Genomic DNA, 21242 nt, shown 5'->3' with positions numbered 1-21242 from the left:
TATTTCATTCAATCCACATAACTCTATAAGGAAATATTACCATTTCATAGATTCTAAGTAATCTGTTCAGTGTAACAGAACTAGGAAGACAGAGAATCTAAGCTTCAGTGTAACTAGAACCAAAACCTGTGTTCTTTCCACTCTTCTAGATTAGTTTTCCACAAGATAAGAGAAACAAAAGCAAAAACAGACTGAATACAATGTGTGTGGTTATGGCTGAGATGGAGAATTCCTACTGCAGAAATAAGAGTTGAAGAGTAATGCAGAAATAGAAGCCTGGTGAATGACTGACAGAGGAGACTGGATATAACCTCACAGGCAGTAAAGGACTATCATGGGTTTCTAGAGCAGGATGGAACATTAAAAAAGCAGTATTATCAAAAGAGCATTCTAGCACTGTTATTTAGATTAAATGAATAAAGACATTAGGCAGGAAGAATAATTTGACATTAGTTTAATGAATCTAGATGTTAAGTTGATTTGAATCTGCACTTTAGTATTCATACTAAATACTATTTTAAAACTTATTTTTAAAGATTTTTGCCAAAGAAAATCTCCAGCAGATAAGGTGGAAACATTATTTTTTGAAAGAATTTTCTCCCTAATTAATCTCAAAAACAAAGATAGGGTAATGCATAATAAATCTATGCCATATATTCTAGAATGTGAAATTTGAAATTTTATTAGGGGAGGTAACAGAACTTCTTGCTTCAGCTTAATTAGCCTAACTGCTATTCAAATGAGTAAATTATACTCTTAATATGAAGAAAAATGGAAATAAAAAATAGGAACCAAGAGAATAGAAAACAGACAAAAAAATTGAGATAATTAACAAAGTTGGTTTCCTTAAAGATTAGAATTATAAACCACTAACTAGCAAGACTAATTTTTTAAAAACGAAGAGAAAACACAAATTGCCAAATATGAGAAATGAAAGCAGGAACATAACTTACAGGCTCACTAGAAGTTAAAAAGAAAATAAGGGACCATTATGAAAAAACCTAGGTAAAATCTGACAATGTTGATAAAAATGGGACATATTCCTTGAAAAACTGTAAACTTACCAAAATTGACATGAGATAAAAGAGAAAATCTGAAGTCACTATATCTACTGAAAAATTGATTTCATAATTTAAAAACTTCCCATAGCGACACCTGGGTGGCTCAGTCCGTTAAGCCACTCTTGGTTTCAGCTTGGGTCATGACCTCACAGTTTGTGGGTTTGAGCCCCACATCAGGCTCTGTGTTGGCAGTGTGGAGCATGCTTGGGATTCCCTGTTCTCCCTCTCCCTCTGCCCCTACCCTGCTTTCTCTCTCTCTCTCTCAAAATAAATAAATAAACATTGAGGTTTTTTTTTTAAATAGAATCTTTCCACAAATAAAATGCCAGTCCTAGATATGTATACAGGTAGATTTTATCAAACACAAGAAATAATATTCCTAACTTATTTTATGAGGATAAGAGAACACTAAAACCAATTAACAATAGTATGGAAACCAATTTGTCAATAAATTTCATAAAAAAAAAAAAAAAAAAAAAAAAAAAATAAAAAAAAAAAAAAAAAACAATTAACAATAATACTACAAAGGAGAAAGAGGAAAAATAATTTACAGGCAACACCAACCAGTATAACTCAGGAACAGACACAAAACTAATCTTTAACAAAATATTATCAAATAAAATGCAGCAATATATAAAAAGGATATTCCTTAACTAATGGGGGTTTATTTCAGGAATGCAAAGTTAATTTTACATTTGAAAACTGATCAAGGTGATTCACCACATTAACAGAATTAAAGGGAAAAAATATGATCTTATCTATATAGAAAAAGCATCTGATGAAATTCAACAGACATTTATGAGGAAACTCATAGAAAACTAGGAATAGAAAGGAATGTCTTCAATCTGGTAAGAATGCATGAAATCCTAAATCTAATTCTTCACTTTTTAAATTTTTTTAGAAAGAGTGAGCGCTCAGGTGCATGCATGAGAGAGACAGAGAGAGAGGGAGAGAATCTCAAGCAAGCTCCACACCCAGCACGGAGCCCAAGGCAGGGCTCAATCCCATGACTGTGAGATCACCACCTGAGCTGAAATCAAGAGTTGGACACTCAACCGACTGAGCCACCCAGAAGCCCCTAATCTTTCACTTAACAGTGAAATAATGAACGTTGTCCTGCGAGAATCTGAAACAAGATAAGGATGTCTAGTCTCACTTGCTCTATTTAACACCATATGAGAAGTCCAAATCAGTGCAATAAGGCATTAAAAAAAAGGTTAGAAACAGAAAAAAAAGAGCAAAAAGGAAGAAAGAAAATTGTCTCTATTCATAGATGACAAAACTGTTGAAACATCTTAAGAAATCAACAAAGAGAAATAATAAATGAATTTAGAAGTGTCATGATATAAAGGCAATAGTAAAAAAATAACTATATTAGCAGTAAGCAAAAAGATAAAAACAATTTTAAGCTCCATTTACAATAGCATGAAAAAACAAAATACACTGGGATCAATCTAATAAAAATATTCAAGACCTCTAACCTAAAAACTCCAAGAGTGCTGACAAATAATGAAGACTGAAATAAATGGAGATTTAATTTAACTATGCTCATGGATTAGAAGATCTAATATTATTAAGACATCAGTTCTCAGCAAACTGATTTATAGACATTGCATTCTCAATCATAATCCCAACAGTTTTAGAAATTGACAATATTATTCTAAAATTTATATGGAATGTAAAAGACCTAGAAGAATCAAAATAATTTCTTTTTTTAAAGTTTATTTATTTCTTTTGGAGGGGGGAGGGGCAGAGTGAGAGGGGAAGAGAGAATCCCAAGCAGGTTCCACACTGTCAGTGTAGAACCCAACACCAGGCTTGATCTCATGAACCAGTGAGATCATGACCTGAGCAGAAATCAAGAGTCAGATGCTTAACTGACTGAGCCACCCAGGAACTCCTCAAAACAATTTTTGTTTATTTATTTATTATTATTTTTAATTATTATTGTTTTTTAATGTTAATTTATTTTTGAGAGAGAGAGAGAGACAGTATGAGCAGGAGACGGGAAGAGAGAGAGGGAGACGCAGAATCTGAAGCAGGCTCCAGGCTCTGAACTGTCAGCACAGAGCCTGATGTGGGACTCAAACTAATGAACCATGAGATCATGACCTGAGCCGAAGTCGGATGCTTAACCAACTGAGCCACCCAGGTGCCCCACAAAATAATTTTTAAAAAGAAGAATAAAGAGGTCTTGTATTACCTGACCTCAAGAAGTGTCATAATGGTATATGAGCAGACCAAAAGATAATGGAGGCTAGAGTATTCAAAAAGAGACATATACTTATATGATCAATTGATTTTTGACAAACACGCCAAAGCAATTCAATAGGGAAAGAAGATAGGGGAGCAACCAGAACTTTCATTCATTTCTGGCAGGAATATAAAATGGTATAATCACTTTGGATAAAGCTTTAGTAGTTTCATCAATAGATGCTAAAGGTGAAAGTTTGATGAGTAATAGGGTATTTTCATAATCTCAAGATGTCTCCTCAAAAATTACATATTAATTATAGAGGGGGAAAAATCTGGAGGGCACTCTCCTTAAACAAGTGATTGAAGGTACCAGACAAGCTGACACAATGCGCCTCCTGACAGGATATACTAAGGGCTACCCAATGTCATCCACATGGTATTCCTGCTAAAAATGCTCAACCTAAATCCAATCCCAAGGAAAGAAGAGACAAAGCAACTGAGTGACAGTCTACAAAATAATTACTATGTGTTCTTCAAAAATGTCAAGGTCTAGAAAGATAAGGAAAGGTTGAGGAACTATTCCAGACTAAAGGAGACTAAAGAAACATGACACTGAAATGAATGCACGATCATGAACTGAGTCTTGGTCAGGGATGGGGGTTGGGAGTGACAGTGGGACACATATAAAGGACATTACTGAGGTATTACATGATTAGTGTCTATATCTAAAAAGGGTCTGTGGATTAAATTAAAGCAGCAGTTCTCAGTGCATTCTGGGGTTTCCAAGATACTTCAGGGAGTCCACACAGTTTTCTTTTGTTTGTTTGTTTGTTTAATACCACCACTAAGGGTAAGAATTTTGTCCTTTCACTCTTTTAAATTTTTTTTTTTTTCAACGTTTATTTATTTTTGGGACAGAGAGAGACAGAGCATGAATGGGGGAGGGCCAGAGAGAGAGGGAGACACAGAATCGGAAACAGGCTCCAGGCTCTGAGCCATCAGCCCAGAGCCCGACGCGGGGCTCGAACTCACGGACCGCGAGATCGTGACCTGGCTGAAGTCAGACGCTTAACCGACTGCGCCACCCAGGCGCCCCTGTCCTTTCACTCTTATTATCTTTTGAGTGTCCATGAAACTTTCCAGAGGCTACACAACTTCTGATATAATCACAGACTGGATACAGAAGCAGATATGAATCCAGCTGCCTTCTGTTAAGCTGAACATTAAAGAGATTTAGAAAACTATAAAACAGGGGCACCTGGGTGTCTTAGTCAGTTAAGCATCTGACTCTTGATTTCGGCTCTCATGGTTTGTGGCTTTGAGCCCTGCGCTGGGCTCCACACTGCAGTGCAGAGCCTGCTTGGGATTTTCTCTCTTTCCTTATCTTTCTGCCCCTCCTCTGCTCTCTCTCAAAATAAATAAACTTAAAAACAAACAAACAAACAAACCCATACTTAAAAAACAAAAGAAAACCGTAAAACAGTGCTACCTGACACGTGGTGGTTATTTCAAGGAAATGCACCTTATGTGACTGAGTTACAAGCTGACCTAGTTGCTTTCTCCATGGAACACTATATTCACTTGAAAGAAAATTAACAATCCAAATATGGTTATCCAGTCATTATGGCTATGGCAGGCATTTTCTGAAAAATGAAGTATGTCATTTTGAAGGAAAACAGACAAAATTTGTATCCAATGATAAAAGCAAATTTTATTAAAATTTTTAAAAATACATATTATTAATTTTAAAAATTATTAAAAATTAATTTTAATGACTTTTATTATTAAAAACATTTTAAATAGGCTTCATGCCCAGCACAGAGCCAACATGGGGCTTGAACTCATGATCCTGAGATCAAGACTTGAGCTGAAATCAAGAGTTGGATACACTTAATCGACTGAGCCACCCAAGGGCCCCATTAAAAGCAAATTTAAGGAAAGAGTGTCCAATGGAAAAAAGACAGTCTCTTTAGCAAATGGTGCTGGGAGAACTGGACAGCAACATGCAGAAGAATGAAACTAGACCACTTTCTTACACGATACACAAAAATAAACTCAAAATGGATGAAAGACCTCAACGTGAGACAGGAAACAATCAAAACCCTAGAGGAGAAAGCAGGCAACAACCTCGATCTCAGCTGCAGCAATTTCTTGCTCAACACATCTCCAAAGGCAAGGGAATTAAAAACAAAAATGAACTATTGGTACCTTCTGAAGATAAAAAGCTTCTGCACTGCAAAGGAAACAATCAACAAAACTAAAAGGCAACCGACGGAATGGGAAAAGATATTCGCAAATGACATATCAGATATAGGGTTGGTATCCAAAATCTATAAAGAATTTAACAAACTCAACACCCGAAAAACAAATAATCCAGTGAAGAAATGGCCAGAAGACACAAATAGACACTTTTCCAAAGAAGACATCCAGATGGCCAACAGACACATGAAAAGACGCTCAACGTCACTCATCATCAGGGAAATACAAATCAAAACCACACTGAGATACCACCTCACATCAGTCAGAGTGGCTAAAATTAACAACTTAGGAAACAACAGAAGCTGGCAAGGATGTGGAGAAAAGGGAACCCTCCTGCACTGTCAGTGGGAATGCAAACTGTTACAGCCACTCTGGAAAACAGTATGGAGGTTCCTCAAAAAATTAAAAATAGAACTACCCTACAACCCAACAATAGCACTACTAGGAATTTATCCAAAGGATACAGGAATGCTGATGCATAGGGGCACGTGTACCCCAATGTTTATAACAGCACTTTCAACAATAGCCAAAGTATGGAAAGAGGCCAAATGCCCATCAACTAATGAATGGATAAAGAAGATGTGGTTTATATATACAATGGAATACTACTTGGCAATGAGAAAGGATGAAATCCTGCCATTTGCAGCAACGAGGATGGAGCTGGAAGGTATTATGTTGAGTGAAGTCAGTCAGAGAAAAACAGGTATCATATGTTTTCACTTATATGTGGATCCTGAGAAACTTAAGAGAAGACCGTGGAGGAAGGGAAGGGAAGGGGAAAAAAATAGTTACAAACAGAGAGGGAGGGAGGCAAACCATAAGAGACTCTTAAATACAGAGAATAAGCTGAAGGTTGATGAGGGCGTGGGGAAGAGGGGAAAGTGGGTGATGGGCATTGAGGAGGGCACTTGCTGGGATGAGCACTAGGTGCTGTATGTAAGCGACGAACCATGGAAATCTACCGCCCTCTGTAAAGAGCACACTTTACACACTGTATGTTAGACAATTTGACAATAAATTTTATTTAAAAAAATAAAGCAAATTTAAAATTTTAAAATTTGTTTTTAAGCAAAATTAGAATTTTTTAAAACTTTTATCTGCCACTGTGATCTTGACTTCTATCTGCCACTTGTGATACTTAAAAGAGTTTTCTAATGAAATTGATAGGGATGTTAACAAAGATGGGGGATTTGGGGTATTGTATAATGAAATGTCAACATTTGGAAGATATGCAGAACTCAGGAAACTAGTAATTTTCAAGTGGTTGATACATAGGTAAAAAAAAAAAGCATGCATGGGTAAAAGATCCACTCAAAGAGCAGATAGAACAATGGATTTTAATGTAACAGAAAATATTAGCTGATATGGTTTGAGTCTATAATGCAATCAATCACTTTTAAGAAACAACCACTTGTCAATTTGGGATATGAGACCAGATCAAAAAAGACCATGTGCAAGTATCTGAAAAGGCTATTAAAATACTATTCTCCTTTCCAGAAACATATCTATGTGAGGTCCAATATTCTTCATGTATTTCACAGAAAACAACATGTCACAAGGGACCAAACAGAGAAGCAGATAGGAGAATCTAGCTGTCTTCCACAAAGCCTGACATTAAAGAAACTTTAGAAATGCAAAACTAAAGAAAAATATATTTTTTTAAACCTTTATAAAAACTTACTTGCATATCTAAATGAACATTTAAAATAATTATTCTAGGAGGTGAACCATTCTATTATCTTTCAATCTCCTAAATGTGTTATTAGATACATATTTAAGTAAATTAAAATGAATTAAATTAATACTGCTTCTTTACTGTACATCATACTTTTAAACCACATGTCTTGCGGTATCATCAAAAAATAACTTGCACTCACTGGTACAGAAAATAAAATTAGATATATGAAATACTAACTGTTTAATTTTGGAAGAAATGAATATGAACATTTATGCTACAGCCATATACCATTACTATTTACTTCATAGATCAACAAAAGGTTTTTCAGCATCTATATGAAGAAAACAATAATAAATTATAATAAATCTGAACTCCAGTAATGGGTCATCACTTATCTCTACTGACTTCAAAATAACAGAAACAAAGTATTCTCATCAAAATAAATTCTATATTTTTCCAGTATTTTAAATATTTAATTGCATTCCAAATATTGTTTATAACATATATAAATAATATAAAAGTAATACTCATGCCCAGCTTCAAAAGTAGAACATTAATATGACCTTTAAGGCTCCCTGTGAACTAACCCATCTTTTGCCAAAAGAGCCACTCTCCTGATTTTGCATTTATCTTCCCTTGCTTTTCTCCAGCATTAACTTTTCATCTATTGGAGGCAAAAGTTTAAGAAAGAAACCATAATGTTGGAATTAGTGTCAAAAGGAGTAGAGAGGAAGACATGTGGAATGCAATACTGGGTGCTAGAACTCTTGGAACTTACGCACCAATTAGGCATATTCAATGATGAAGAAGGAGGATTTCAGGATGAACCCTAGACTTAGTACTGCAAGAATAATTACAGATGCAATCAACTTGGATTTAAAATAGTTTAAGAAAAATAAATTAGGAATTTTTTTAGATCACTCTTTATTTTTGTTGAAGATAGAAATAATGACTTCAGAAAATAGTACTTTAATACTGAAAGACAAAGACCATTTTTATATATTTTTATGGGAAAACAAACAGAAATCAGAATTTTAAGATAGCTTTGAAAAGATAAAAACTACTCAAATTAATCAATGAACACCCCAAGTAAGCAGGAATCCAATTTCCTAGAATTAAAGGCATAGCACCAGATCATTCTAAAATGGCCATCCTGGATTAATAGGAGTGGATTTTGAATTAGGTCTTTTCCCCTCACTTTTCATTTTCAGCTCCTACCATTTTGTTAAGTTTATTTGTCACCTCATAATCTGAAACAGCTTAGATGGGAAGGTACGATAAAAAATTCTAGGGGCACCTGGGTAGCTCAGTTGGTTGAGCATCAGATTTTGGCTCGGGTCATGATCTCACAGCTCGTGGGTTTGAGCCCTGTGTCAGGCTTTGTGCTGACAGCAGGGAGCCTGGAGCCTACTTCCGATTCGGTGTCTCCCTCTCTCCCTTCCCCTCCCCCTCTTGTACTCGGTCTCTCTCTGTCTCAAAAATAAATATTTTTAAGATTTCTATAAAGATTTGGAAAAAATAAATGAATTAACATTTGCTTTATACTAGTGTATAATTATGCACTTCTTTAATCCAAAGCTGTAAATCCAAGCCATCGTATTCACTAAGAAAATGCTTTATGTATATATGTATCAACACACACGTGAATACAATTTTAGTTAAGAATAAAATATACATCATTTCTGAAAACTGATATATACAGTCAAATAATAAGGGGCCAAAATAGTGAAAAAGCAAGGACATTAAAAGCATATTTTTCCAGAGGAAATTAAAATAAGACGAATGCTCAAAGTAAGAGTAGAGGTGACAGAGACATGAGAAAAAAGATCAATACACAGTTACATAGTGTAAAAAGATCAATACACAGGCTAACATAGTTAAAAACTATATTATATTCAATACTCATTTCTATTTATCCCTATGAAATAGATTTGTTCATGTACCAGTAGTTGAAGAACCAGGTATAGAAGTTCACCTGTTCACCACGAATTCTTCTGCTACTACTGTGGACAGACATGAGAAAGGACTACAAATCATCTGGAAAAGGAAGTGTACACCCACACCCCTATCATAATACAGATGGATGAAAAGTCTGAGAACTTGCCTCTTTCTCAGTGTCTCTAGAGATACATGTCCACTGGTTCTCCTTCACACTGTACGCCCAGAAGTCAGCAAGATCTTGAGTTCCATCCCAGCCACCAAACAAATAAACGGTCTCTATGAAAATTAGAAAAATATGTATAAAAAAAACTTAACGATAAAATTTAAGTAAAGGCACCCAGATCTAGCCTTTGTTTCTAAGATCATTTAAGGCATATCTAAATAAACTTAAAAATGAAATTTGTAAATGGATGGCATTCCAAAATATACCCTAGACTAGTATCTCCTAAACATGGGTATATGGAAAGGCTGCTGTAGGACCACCATTTCGAGAGACTTATAAAAGTACAAATAACTAAGAGACATCCTCAAGATTCTGATTTCATAGGTCTTCAGTGGGTAAGAAGAGTCTGCATTTTTTAAAGTTTCCAGGGTGAATCTGATGTGCAGCCAGTTTAGGACTCTCTGTGTTAGGCTGTGGAAAGTTCACATTTGGCAGTTTCTTAGCAATGCAGCTTCACATCGTTAAAAAAAAAAAAAAAGGAACCCTAAGGGAAAAGATGGCCTAAAATACAACATAAAGACATCTCGTGACTTCTGGAAAAAAACAAACAACCAACCCTTCACATTAAAACTATTTCCCTCTATCGCAATATCAAAAACAATGGTTAAAACTAGCTGTGAGTTAGTTAAACACCTTAAGAATAAGGTGATGTACAGCCTTGGCATTCCAATGGAAAATGGGGAAATTTCTTCCAAATATACAATGGTAGGGGTAACTCCTCAGAAATCAACCTTTAAGTCATTCTAGGTATCTTGAGAACTTGGTTTCTTTTAACTCTGAAATGTCTATTATACCCATGGACTGCTGCACTGCAACAAAACAGATTTCTTGCCCAGTGGGTAGTGAAAATCTTTACACATAACACCATGTCCCATCCACATCCTTCTTTATAATAGTGCCTTTCTTTTCTTCAAATATAACCCCCTTTTAAATGACTCTGTCTACTTGTTACACAAGTCCCACCAATTTATTTATTTATTTTTTTAAGTTATGGCATTTCTTTCCTTTTTTTTAAGTAAACTCTATGCCAACGTGGGGCTCAAAGTCACCACCCCAAGGTCAAGAGTCACATGCTCTACCAACTGAGCCAGCCAGGTACCCCCCTTTTTTAAAAAGTTAAATAAGACATACAGGAACACTATAAAACCACCTACTACCTAACTGACACGCCCTAGGCCTACATATGTGGAGGCTGGCATCTAAGTTATGTCCTACCATGAAGGGTTACAATTCAAAGTGCACTTCGAAATACTGTGACACCATTAAGAAAATTCTTGCCACTCACAGAGCTAGGCTTTTGTCTAAGAAATTTTTATCATATTTTCATATAATTTCAAACCCTAAGTGAATTTTCTAAGTGAAATGCCCCATTCTATGCCCCAAGAAGCTAGGGAAATCAAAACAATGCTTCTGGGTAGGAACATACCATTGGGACAGGACCGAGTTCTAGTGCTAACTGGGTAGTCAAATCAAGTACAGGCCACAGAATCTCCCTGGGTCTTAGTTTTTTCACTTACAAAACTCTCAGTGTTGTGGTATAGTTCTTCAGATGTAAGTTACACAAAAACATTCTGAAGTCTATCAAGCATGAACAGCATTTTAACCTCTAAGACATGCACAAAAATAAAAAATCCTCTGTGGTTACTAAGTGCCACAGATGCAATAAAAACAGCATTATTGTATCTGATTTCATGTCTAACTCAGTACCTAGAACACTCTGGCTCTGTACAAATGTGAAATAATGGCAATTATTTTAAACTGTTAAAAAATAATATCTCAGAACTATACAACAATCCATTTTCATTAGTTAAGTAACATTCTGTTTCCCAAATGACATGCGGTGATGCCCAGATACTTCAAGTTTTACAAGAATAAAAAAAATTAAAGAATTTTCATCTGCCTTAAAAATCATTTGCCAAGGCTTCACTGTAAATGCAATTAACCCTGATAAATTCTGAGGCCAGGAGAGGGAGGCGATATATAACTTAAATAGCAATAGCAATTGACCTTTTGTTTTATAGTGTTTCTGGGTACCCTTTGGATAAGGTTACCCTGGTTCATTAACTTTAATAACCCTTCCTCTTGGGCTCTGGGTTCTCAATGTTCTTTCTGAAAAGCAGGTCTCTTTGTACGCATAAATTCTCACAGCAAAGAAAACCCACATTTCCACAACAGCCTCATTGATAGCTGAGCAAAATAAAATCTGGCAGAGAGCAAGCATCCCAATGGAATTAATCCAAGATGTCATTCTTGTCTGTGAATGCTTTGTAGTCCCAGTTGAAGTTTAATAGTAAAATTGAATGAGTCGGATGGAAGCAGGACCTTTTGACATACCTGAATGAAATGCATGACAAATTTTTAATTAAATCATCTCATCATTTAAATCATTCAGAGATGAAATATTATCTAGAAATAAACACGACCAAAAGTATTAATTAATGAGTAAAGGGTATCAAAAACTTTTAAAGATTATAGAAATCACTGGAGAGAACTGTAGGGAGAAGGAAACAGAAAAAACATTATTCGCAACGGGGTCCAGTCTCATGCTTATAGGTTATGTAACAATTCACGTACATCCCTGGGCAGTACAGTCCTCCTCAAGCAGCAGCTCTTTCTCTATATTTTTTTCTTAAAGGAGCACAGGCTATTATGGCTATCCATTTCTCCCAGCACGCAGAGGATCTTGCTTGGGATCCTGTCTCCCTCTCTCTCTGCCCCTCCCCCTGCTCACACTAGCACGTGCTCTCTCTCAAATAAACATTAAAAAAAAAAAAAAGAATATAAAACAGGCACATAAGTCACCATAACGCAGGGCAGACTAAGTGCCATAAGAAAGGTAAAAAGCGCCATGGGGAGTTCAAAAGAGGGAAGAGAGTATACCTGGTGGAAGGGACTCAGGAAAGGTTTCATGGTGGCAGTGGCATGTGACCTATCCATCAGAAGATGGCTTTGGTGGCAGAACGGGAAACGGAGAGGAGGACTTTTCAAGCAGAGTAAAAAGTATAACAAAGGTACAGAGACAGAAAAACACATGAGAAGTATCTTAAAGCACATGGATTCTAAAGTCAGGCAGATCTCAGATAGAATTAAAGCTCTACCACCGTCGGTCTCCTTACATCCAAAACAGCACACAGCACCTAGTTTATAAAGCTACTGTGAGAATTAAATTAAATAATGCATGCAAAGTGGTTAACACTGTGTGATGAATAAACGCACTGTTCGATTTAAAAGAACACAAAAGGTTAAAAAGACAGGTAGTGGCCAGATCGTGGAAGGGGTTAAATAACAACATAAAGGCTCCGAACTCAACTCCACAGACCATACAGTAGCTTCAGAAGATCCTAAGCAGACGTGCAACTAGGCCAATTCTGAACGTGAAGCATGATAGGACTTGATCAAGAAGGAGAAGCCGGCAAAAGAGAGGGATTGGAAGTAAAGTGACCAATAATGGCCTAAGTTCAAGATGTCAAACCAATTTCATTCTAAGAGACTGAATCAATGATCAATCAATCTGTCGTTACTGAGGCCACAAAAACTAAAATTCAACCACATTCTTAAGCACAAATCTTTTTGGCACCAGTACTAAATAAACCCTATAATTACTTACTACTAGCAGTACTCGTATACACATCTTATTTACACTAAAAATAAGGTAGAAATGTTAACACATCAGTGTCTTAACACCATTCTGCACAAAGAGGCAGGCTTTTTATCTTATGAGCCCGACTGCAGTACCTATCCTCCTACTAATTCTTCTGGGTAAATCTGACTTTACTGTCTGAAAAATCCTCCACAAGATGGCACACTATTTTCGTAATTAGATCCATGCTTCCACTTTGAAACTGTATGGAATACACATACACTCACATAGCATGGGCCCAACCTTAAATAAAATTTATGTGCCAAAAAGGAGAAGGTAGGAGAAGAGTTAACAAGATAGTAAAGGAAGTTACTTTAATTCTTAGTTCAATTAATAATATAGACAATGAGAAAATCAAATGAAATTAAAAAAAAAGTTTTAAGAAACACAAATTTATAGTCAAGATAAAAATGAAACCCTGTCAGGGCATTTAATTCAAGAGTTTAATCCTTCTGAAAACGCAGTTAGTAAGACCTTAAATTAACTTGAAAATTTTGAAGAGAGGAATACATGAGAAGGGGAAAGCTGTTTTACATATTCTTCAACCTTGTCTTCTTTAGCCGTTCCCTTGAACTCTCATGACCCAACAAATTATCAACTGGATTTATCTGCCTCCCTTTTTAAATAGAACCATATTCTTACTATAGCTATAATTACAAAACTATCTTGAGACTGATCCTTTGGTTAAATTCAACATACACTTTCCCTGCTAAAAGGCTGTATTTTCAGTATATATATTTGAATATATTTTGTATCCTTAATTAAGGCTGGATTTCCAGGGTGTCTGGGTGGCTCAGTCAGTTGAGCATCCAACTTCAGCTTAGGTCATGATCTCATGGTCCAGTCCATAGGTTCGAGCCCCGTATCAGGCTCTGTGCTAACAGCTCAAAGCCTGGAGCCTGCTTCAGATTCTGTGTCTCCCTCTCTCTCTCTCTGCCCCTCCCCTGCTCATACTCTGGCTCTCTCTCTCTCTCTCTCTCTCTCAAAAATACATAAACATTTAAAAAAATGTTTTTAAAGGCTGGATTTCCAGAATTCTTTTCTGGTAACTGTATAAAAGAAAAAACACTCATGACATAGCTAAAGAAATATAGCCAAATGAATGTATTTGTAATTCACAACTAAAACTCATATTCACCTATTTCCTTCAAAAGTTTCTTTAAGGAATTTAAGGAAAATCTATATATGGCATTGTGGAAAGAAAGAAAAGAAAAAAGAAAAAAGGAAGGGTGGAGGGAGGAAGAGAGAAAGAAAGACAAAGAGGGAGGGAGGGAGAGAGGGAAGGAAGAACAAACGAACTTTCATGTAATTAGTACAGAATAGTCAAAGGTTCAGATTTCCACAAAAGGGCTCTACCAAGTGACAAGCAACACCCCTTTAATTTCTTTTGTAGATATCAAATAACAGGACTTTGCCTGAGTCTTACTACCTATTCCTGAGAGAGGAAAAAAGGCTGCACGGCACTGCAGGTTCTCAAAATTCAATGAGAGTTCCACAGCAAAGAACTGCCTGGGACAATGGATATTTAAATTTTCATCTGACTTCTTCAGAAGTCTTTCAGACTTCTACACTGAAACAGAACAGACATGCCATTTCTCTCTTTAAATTTGCGTTATTTTACCCAGAGCTGAAACATAATTCAGAGTTGAAGAACTGAAGTAGAGAGGTACCAGGTATAGGGATTATAGTCAATAAAACTGACATCCACATTCAAAATAGGACAAATAGGGCAGTAGGACAAAATACCATATTTCTTCTCTACCACAGTAGAAATGATAGAATTCGCTTAGGATGGTAGAAAGCTCTGAAATTAAATAGTAAAATGTATGCCATCAAGTACTTTTCTAAATAATTACTCCATCCTTAGAGCTGTAGCAAAATGAAAAAAAAAAAAACAAAACCATAAAGTGGAAAAAAAAAAGAAAATTTAGGCACCATTATATTTTTAATATTTAAGAAAATGAGACACATGAAACACTGGGAAGCAATAATTGCTTTGAAATACAAGCCACTTTAAGGAAGCTGAAATGAACTTTATGAAGTTTTACTGTAGTGAAGGTGTTCTTAACTTTTTGAGTTAAGGTTCTTTTGATAATCTGGGGGCACCTGGGTGGCTCAGTTGGTCAAGCATCTGGTTCTTGATTTTGGCTCAGGTCATGATGCCATGGTTCGTGAGATCAAGCCCCACGTCAGTCTCTCTACTGACAGAGAGGAGCCTGCTTGGAATTTCCTCTCCCTCTCTTTCTCTGAAAATAAATATATAAACTTAAAAAAAAAAAAAAAAGAGGCTTTTGATGATCTGAATTCATGGATTCTCTCAGAAAAATGTACATACAGACAAAATTTTGTATATATCTTCACCAGGTAAAGAGCTCTTGCCCTGGAGATCTTTAAAATGCATACTTAAAACAGTGACTGGGTGTCTCTAAACTACATTTTACTACTTTGGCATCAACTTTATAAACGTAAACTTCTAGGTTCTTTAAACTATTTGGGGAAAGTCATTCTTTCCTACTAAACCTACTTAATCCTTATGAGCAAAATTCTTAAATTTTCTAAAAATCTTAGAAGTGTATTTATGATTTCCCTTCCTTTCTAAAACATCCATGACAATGTATATAAAAGATGAAACAAGGGGTGCCTGGGTGGCTCAGTCAGTTGAGCAGCCGGCTTCGGCTCAGGTCATGATCTCACGGTCCGTGAGTTCGAGCCCCGCGTCGGGCTCTGTGCTGACAGCTCAGAGCCTGGAGCCTGTTTCAGATTCTGTGTCTCCCTCTCTCTGACCCTCCTCCGTTCATGCTCTGTCTCTCTCTCTGTCTCAAAAATAAATAAACGTTAAAAAAAAAATTAAAAAAAAATAAAAGATGAAACAAATTATACTGAAATAACATTGGTTAGTTAGAACGTGGGATTATGGGTAAATTATTTTTTTTTCCTTAAGACTGCCTTTCAAGTTGTTTTAAATTATTTTTCAAAAGGTTTTAGTTGTTTTAAAATATTTCTACTGTAAGATTCTGTCAAAAACACAAACAAAAAGAAATGTCTCTAGACTTGCATAGAATTCTCTCCTCAGAACCAATCAGTATATATTGTATATTACTATGTTGCACACAAAAATACATACTGTATAAATAATATATACATTATATATATTATTTAATTCTCCCAACAATTTATTATTCCTATTTTTATCATCATTACAACTCATTCACGTTCAAAGAAAAAGTCAGGATTCAAACCCAGGTATGTCTAACACATACACCCCTTTCTCACAAACTCAAACCTCAGCCTATACTTGGTTGCTATGTCAATAAGACTGGACTAGAAAAAGTTCTTTCAAAGATCTGCAATAAATATAATCTCTTTGAGGATGATTAAGGTCAACCTCATGGTAGCAGTTATAAGAGGGCTCTGGTACATATATTATGAAATAAAAAAGTATATGAAAACACTTTGGTAAATCATGCTATTAATAGTTTTATAACAGAAATAGATTTATAAAGAACAAACCCAAAAACATCACAGATTCTGGTTTGTACCCAAATTAAATTCAGAAAGCACTCAATGTTGCCCTAAAGAATGTGAAGCTCTACATAACATTTAATTTTTCTACGTTGATCCTAAACTAATGATAACTACAGCTTTAAGGAAGCATAGTCTATGTTCAAGAATAAGCAGAATCACCAGAAAAGTTAAATATATTAGAATATAACAACATAAATTCATCTCACAAAAATATTAGTCTGTTATAATAAATGACATTATAACACAATCTACTCATCAAGGATTACACAATGTCAGAGTATAGTTTCCAAGTAAATATTTTTCTTTCTACTTGAAGGAAAATGGATTTTAAAATTTTGATTCAATTCAATAAATATTTAGTGTACATGTCCTCCAGACCAGGCTTTGTGGCCATAAAATTAACCAAGGCAAGAGGTCTGCCATTCCCCTCTCAGTAAGACCGCTAAGACTGGGGGACAGAGATGGGGAAACTGCATAGAGAGGCAGGGGATACATACCACACATTCAAGCAGCTCTAAAACGATACGGAAATCGTAGTAAAAATAATAGTATGAAAAATGTGCTGTGTAAATACACAGAGGGAAATGATTATTCTGCCCAGACCTGTCTACTGAACCTCAAACTAATATATCTAACTACGTATTTGACAGACCTACTTGGATGTCTAATTGGCATCTCAAACTTAACCTGCCTAAACCTGAGTTGCTGAACAATCTACCATATTTGATCCTCTTGTTTTACTCAACTAGGGAATGGCTACACTATTTTTCCAATTGCTCAAGTCACAACCTTCAGTCATCCTTCACTGCTTTCTCTCACACCTCACATCCAATCCATCAGCAAATAATGTCAACTGACACCTTCAAATACATCCAAAATTCCACCAATTCTCAACATTACTGTTACCACTTTGGCGTAAGCCAATGCTATTAGCATTCTCCAGTAAGCCAACTGCTTCCTAAAAGGTCTCTCTGCTTCTGCCCTTAATCCAATTTGTCTTGTTAAAATGTAAAGTCAGTTCATCACACTTTTTTTTTTAACGTTTATTTTTATTTTTGATAAGAGAGAGGGAGAACAAGCATGCATGAAGTGGGGAGGGGCAGAGAAAAAGGTAGACAGAGGATCTGAAGCAGGATCTGCCCTGACAGCAGAGAGCCTGATGAGGGGCTCAAACTCACGAACCGTGACATCGTGACCTGAGCCAAAGTTGGACGTTCAGCAGACTGAGCCACCCAGGTGCCCCATTTCATCACACTTCTTAAAGTCCAACAATGCCTTCCCATCTCACTGTGAATAAAGGTAAAGTGCTAACAAAGACCTAAAAGACTGAACACAATCTGGCCCCTCATTACCTCTCTGACTTTATCACCTACTACTCTCTTCTTCATACACCCCAGATTTAGCAACAAATAATCTGGGAAAAATACAAGGAGAGGGGAGGGGTGGGCAACGGTTTACTTTGTAACACTATTATTTCAAATATGAATACCACTTAAGAATAAGTAATGAATTTTATTTGAAATTGTGACTACTTAGTTCAACACTATTTACCATAGAATGTCAAAAATTAATGTAAGTATTAACCCTTAAAAAATATGGTAATGCGGGGTGCCTGAGTGGATCAGTCAGTTAAACGTCCGGCTTTGGCTCAGGTCATGATCTCATGGTTCGTGGGTTCCAGCCCCACATTGGGCTCTGTGCTGACAGCTCACAGCCTGGAGCCTCTTCAGATTCTGTGTCTTCCTCTCTCTCTGCCCTTCCCCCACTCACGCTCTGTCTCTGTCTTTCAAAAATAAATAAACATTAAAAAAAATATACATAGGGGCGCCTGGGTGGCGCAGTCGGTTAAGCGTCCGACTTCAGCCAGGTCACGATCTCGCGGTCCGGGAGTTCGAGCCCCGCGTCGGGCTCTGGGCTGATGGCTCAGAGCCTGGAGCCTGTTTCCGATTCTGTGTCTCCCTCTCTCTCTGCCCCTCCCCCGTTCATGCTCTGTCTCTCTCTGTCCCAAAAATAAATAAACGTTGAAAAAAAAAATTAAAAAAAAAAAAATATACATATATATGTGTGTGTGCATGTATATATATATATATATATATGTATGTATATATATGTGTGTGTATACACACACACACACACACACACACACACACATATACGTATATATATATGGTAACGGATCTTCGCAGTAAACTCCACAAAGACAGACAAAAATACTAAAAATCGTTTCAAGAGTATCCCGGGCCCCCATAAAGCCCATTCATAAATAGGACAGAGAATGGTGGCAGAAAAGAATATACGTGTAAAAGTTACATGTGGTTAAGAAATAAGCATATGTATATTTATTGGATGCTCAGGTAGAAAAAAAGATACTTAAGATTCCACAGCTGAGTCAAACTTGTACCTGTAGGAGGAAAGAGATTTGGGGAAAGAGACTAGGATTGGAAAGCAAGTTCCTAAGCCTTGAAATGAACCTTTTCCAGAGACCCCAATAATACTCCTAAACCAGCTCACAGGTTACTATACAAATCTAGCAGTTAATTTTAAGAGAAATGTTATCATTTCTCTTTTGTTACTTATAAAACATTTGTGAAAACACATTAATGCCTAGAAGATTATTACCTATGCTGTGATAACTTTTGTACTTAATTGTTTTATGACGTGAATCAACAAATTATTCCTGAAGCACTATGAATCAGCTTAACACAATAACAGAACTGCAAAAGTAAAACTAATTTATTATGTGGATCGATATTGGCACTCCCTGAAGTAAAGTTTTCTAAAACCAAACAATAAAGTAAAATTACACTGACTTCTTGGTATTATTTGCTTTTCCAGATGGTAATTTGAAATCTACTATATTTTAGCATTAACCTCTAAATACAATGGTACCTAAGCTGTCCTAGGCTGTAGAAACCTAGGGAAAATTTTCAGTACCAAGGTACAGAATAAAATTTAAAAGGCAGCGAAGAAGAATAACTAAAACAAATTATTTATAGGCTTGTGAACAATGTTAAGCAATTAGTGGGTCTACCAACACTGAAGCTACTTAACTTGATATTCTTTCTCTCAAAAAAGATCTTAATTCTTTTTTATTGCAATAATGCCCATATTATGGCATGAAAATATGAATGCACTGAAAAGCCAGAAGAAATACTCCAACAGTTTGCTATGAAAATCAAAAACATATACAATCACACACACAGAGCTACAAAGGGCTACACGTTTCTTTTAGTTTATCTAATGTTCTCTGTGCAGCAGCCTCTCCTCTCTCTTATGTCGCTACCTTGTCTATATTAAAGCTATGGCTAATGTCTATTTTCTTTGCAACTTGGTTATGGTCGATAACATTTAACCTCTGCAATGGATGGGAAAAAGTACATTCGTGCTTACCTGATACTTTTAAATGTGTAATTTTTAAACGAATTTGCTTTCCACTGCAAGTATTCCTCACCTGTTTGAACATCAATAACCATCTGATGGCCCCCTCTCATTCCTGGTCGGTTATCTTCTCCATCACCTGAAGAAGAAACAATATTTTATTTTAAAAGAATAACACAGAATAACTGTAAATCTAGACTAACTTCGTAAGTCTGTAACGAGTAGTGTAAATAATACATTTACTCATTCAATATTAAGAACCAGTAAAAAGACTCAAAAGAAGAGTGTAACTGTATTTACAGTAATTACCTTGCTCCTTTTCCTGCTTTCTTTCAGGCTATTAATGCAACAGGAAACTATTTTCAATGTATTTATGACCAGTGCCATAAATCAGCAAGAACAGAGGATATTCCACAAAAGCATAAGACAATAAACTCTAAAGTACTGGAGTGACACAGTAAAGGTGGAAAGCAGTTACAGGTCTCTGTACCAGGCATACCTAACTTAGTATAATGAATTTCAAAGTTCATACAGCTAGCTACTGAAAACCAAGATGTTATCAAGTTTCATATTAATTTATATTACCGCATAGTTTACCAAATATTTTGAGTACTGACTGAGAAGTGTTAAGATTTACTTCCTTTTGATTCCTATTTACATCACAGAGCTTAAGGGGAAGTTTGAAATATAATCAAGGAAACTTTAAAACTTCTGTAGAACTACTGTTCAACTTGTATCAAATCTTACTTTATACCAAATCTTGTATTAATGAAGATATAACTTCATTTCAGTGGTTCAGTAGGGTTGTAGGATTCTAATGTCTTACTTAATGTAAACCAAAAAACCTAAGATTTTCTTTATACCTCTCCTAATAATTGAAATACATTACTTTGGTTAATAATTTTCCCTGTATCAGCTTTCTCCTATGTAAAACAGGGACCATCCAAGATTTTACTAATTTCACAGGGGTACTGTGAAAAAGACTGAAATGTCAGTTCTCATATGCAGAAAGAAAATGAGATGCGAAACAGAAACATTCCATTACTACTATGTTCAAGGACCATTCCTTCAGAAGTTCTCTGTAAACCTTCTCCTTTCCAATAGTTAAGATTTTGCAGCTCATTCTATTGAAGTTTGATCTTTTCTTCCTTCTTCCCCCCCAATCAGGATTGCCATTTTCAAGAATAGACTAAAACACTAACATTTGCATTTTATATATTTAATCCATTAGTTTTCCAATACACAACTAAAATCTGTCTGCTACGTGTTTCTCTGATGAAAATTACCTCAAAAATGACTGATAAAGGAGAAACGACGTCTGAATAATAGAAATTATGGAGG

The 21242-nt window shown here is 35.8% G+C and overlaps 1 protein-coding gene across 1 annotated transcript in view; it reads right to left on the bottom strand.

The window, feature by feature from the left end:
- The window catches only part of MKLN1 (muskelin 1), a 188514-nt gene that overhangs the window by 64448 nt on the left and 102824 nt on the right, over window positions 1–21242 (bottom strand). The window contains 2 exon segments of the mRNA XM_030308458.1: window positions 9299–9411; window positions 19975–20040. Coding sequence (XP_030164318.1) covers window positions 9299–9411; window positions 19975–20040 — 179 coding nt within the window.

The sequence above is a fragment of the Lynx canadensis genome, chromosome A2 (genome assembly GCF_007474595.2).
Source record: "Lynx canadensis isolate LIC74 chromosome A2, mLynCan4.pri.v2, whole genome shotgun sequence".
Lineage (NCBI taxonomy): Eukaryota > Metazoa > Chordata > Mammalia > Carnivora > Felidae > Lynx > Lynx canadensis.
The sequence above is the reverse complement of the archived record's forward strand: the minus strand, read 5'-3'. Positions and strand labels throughout refer to the sequence as shown.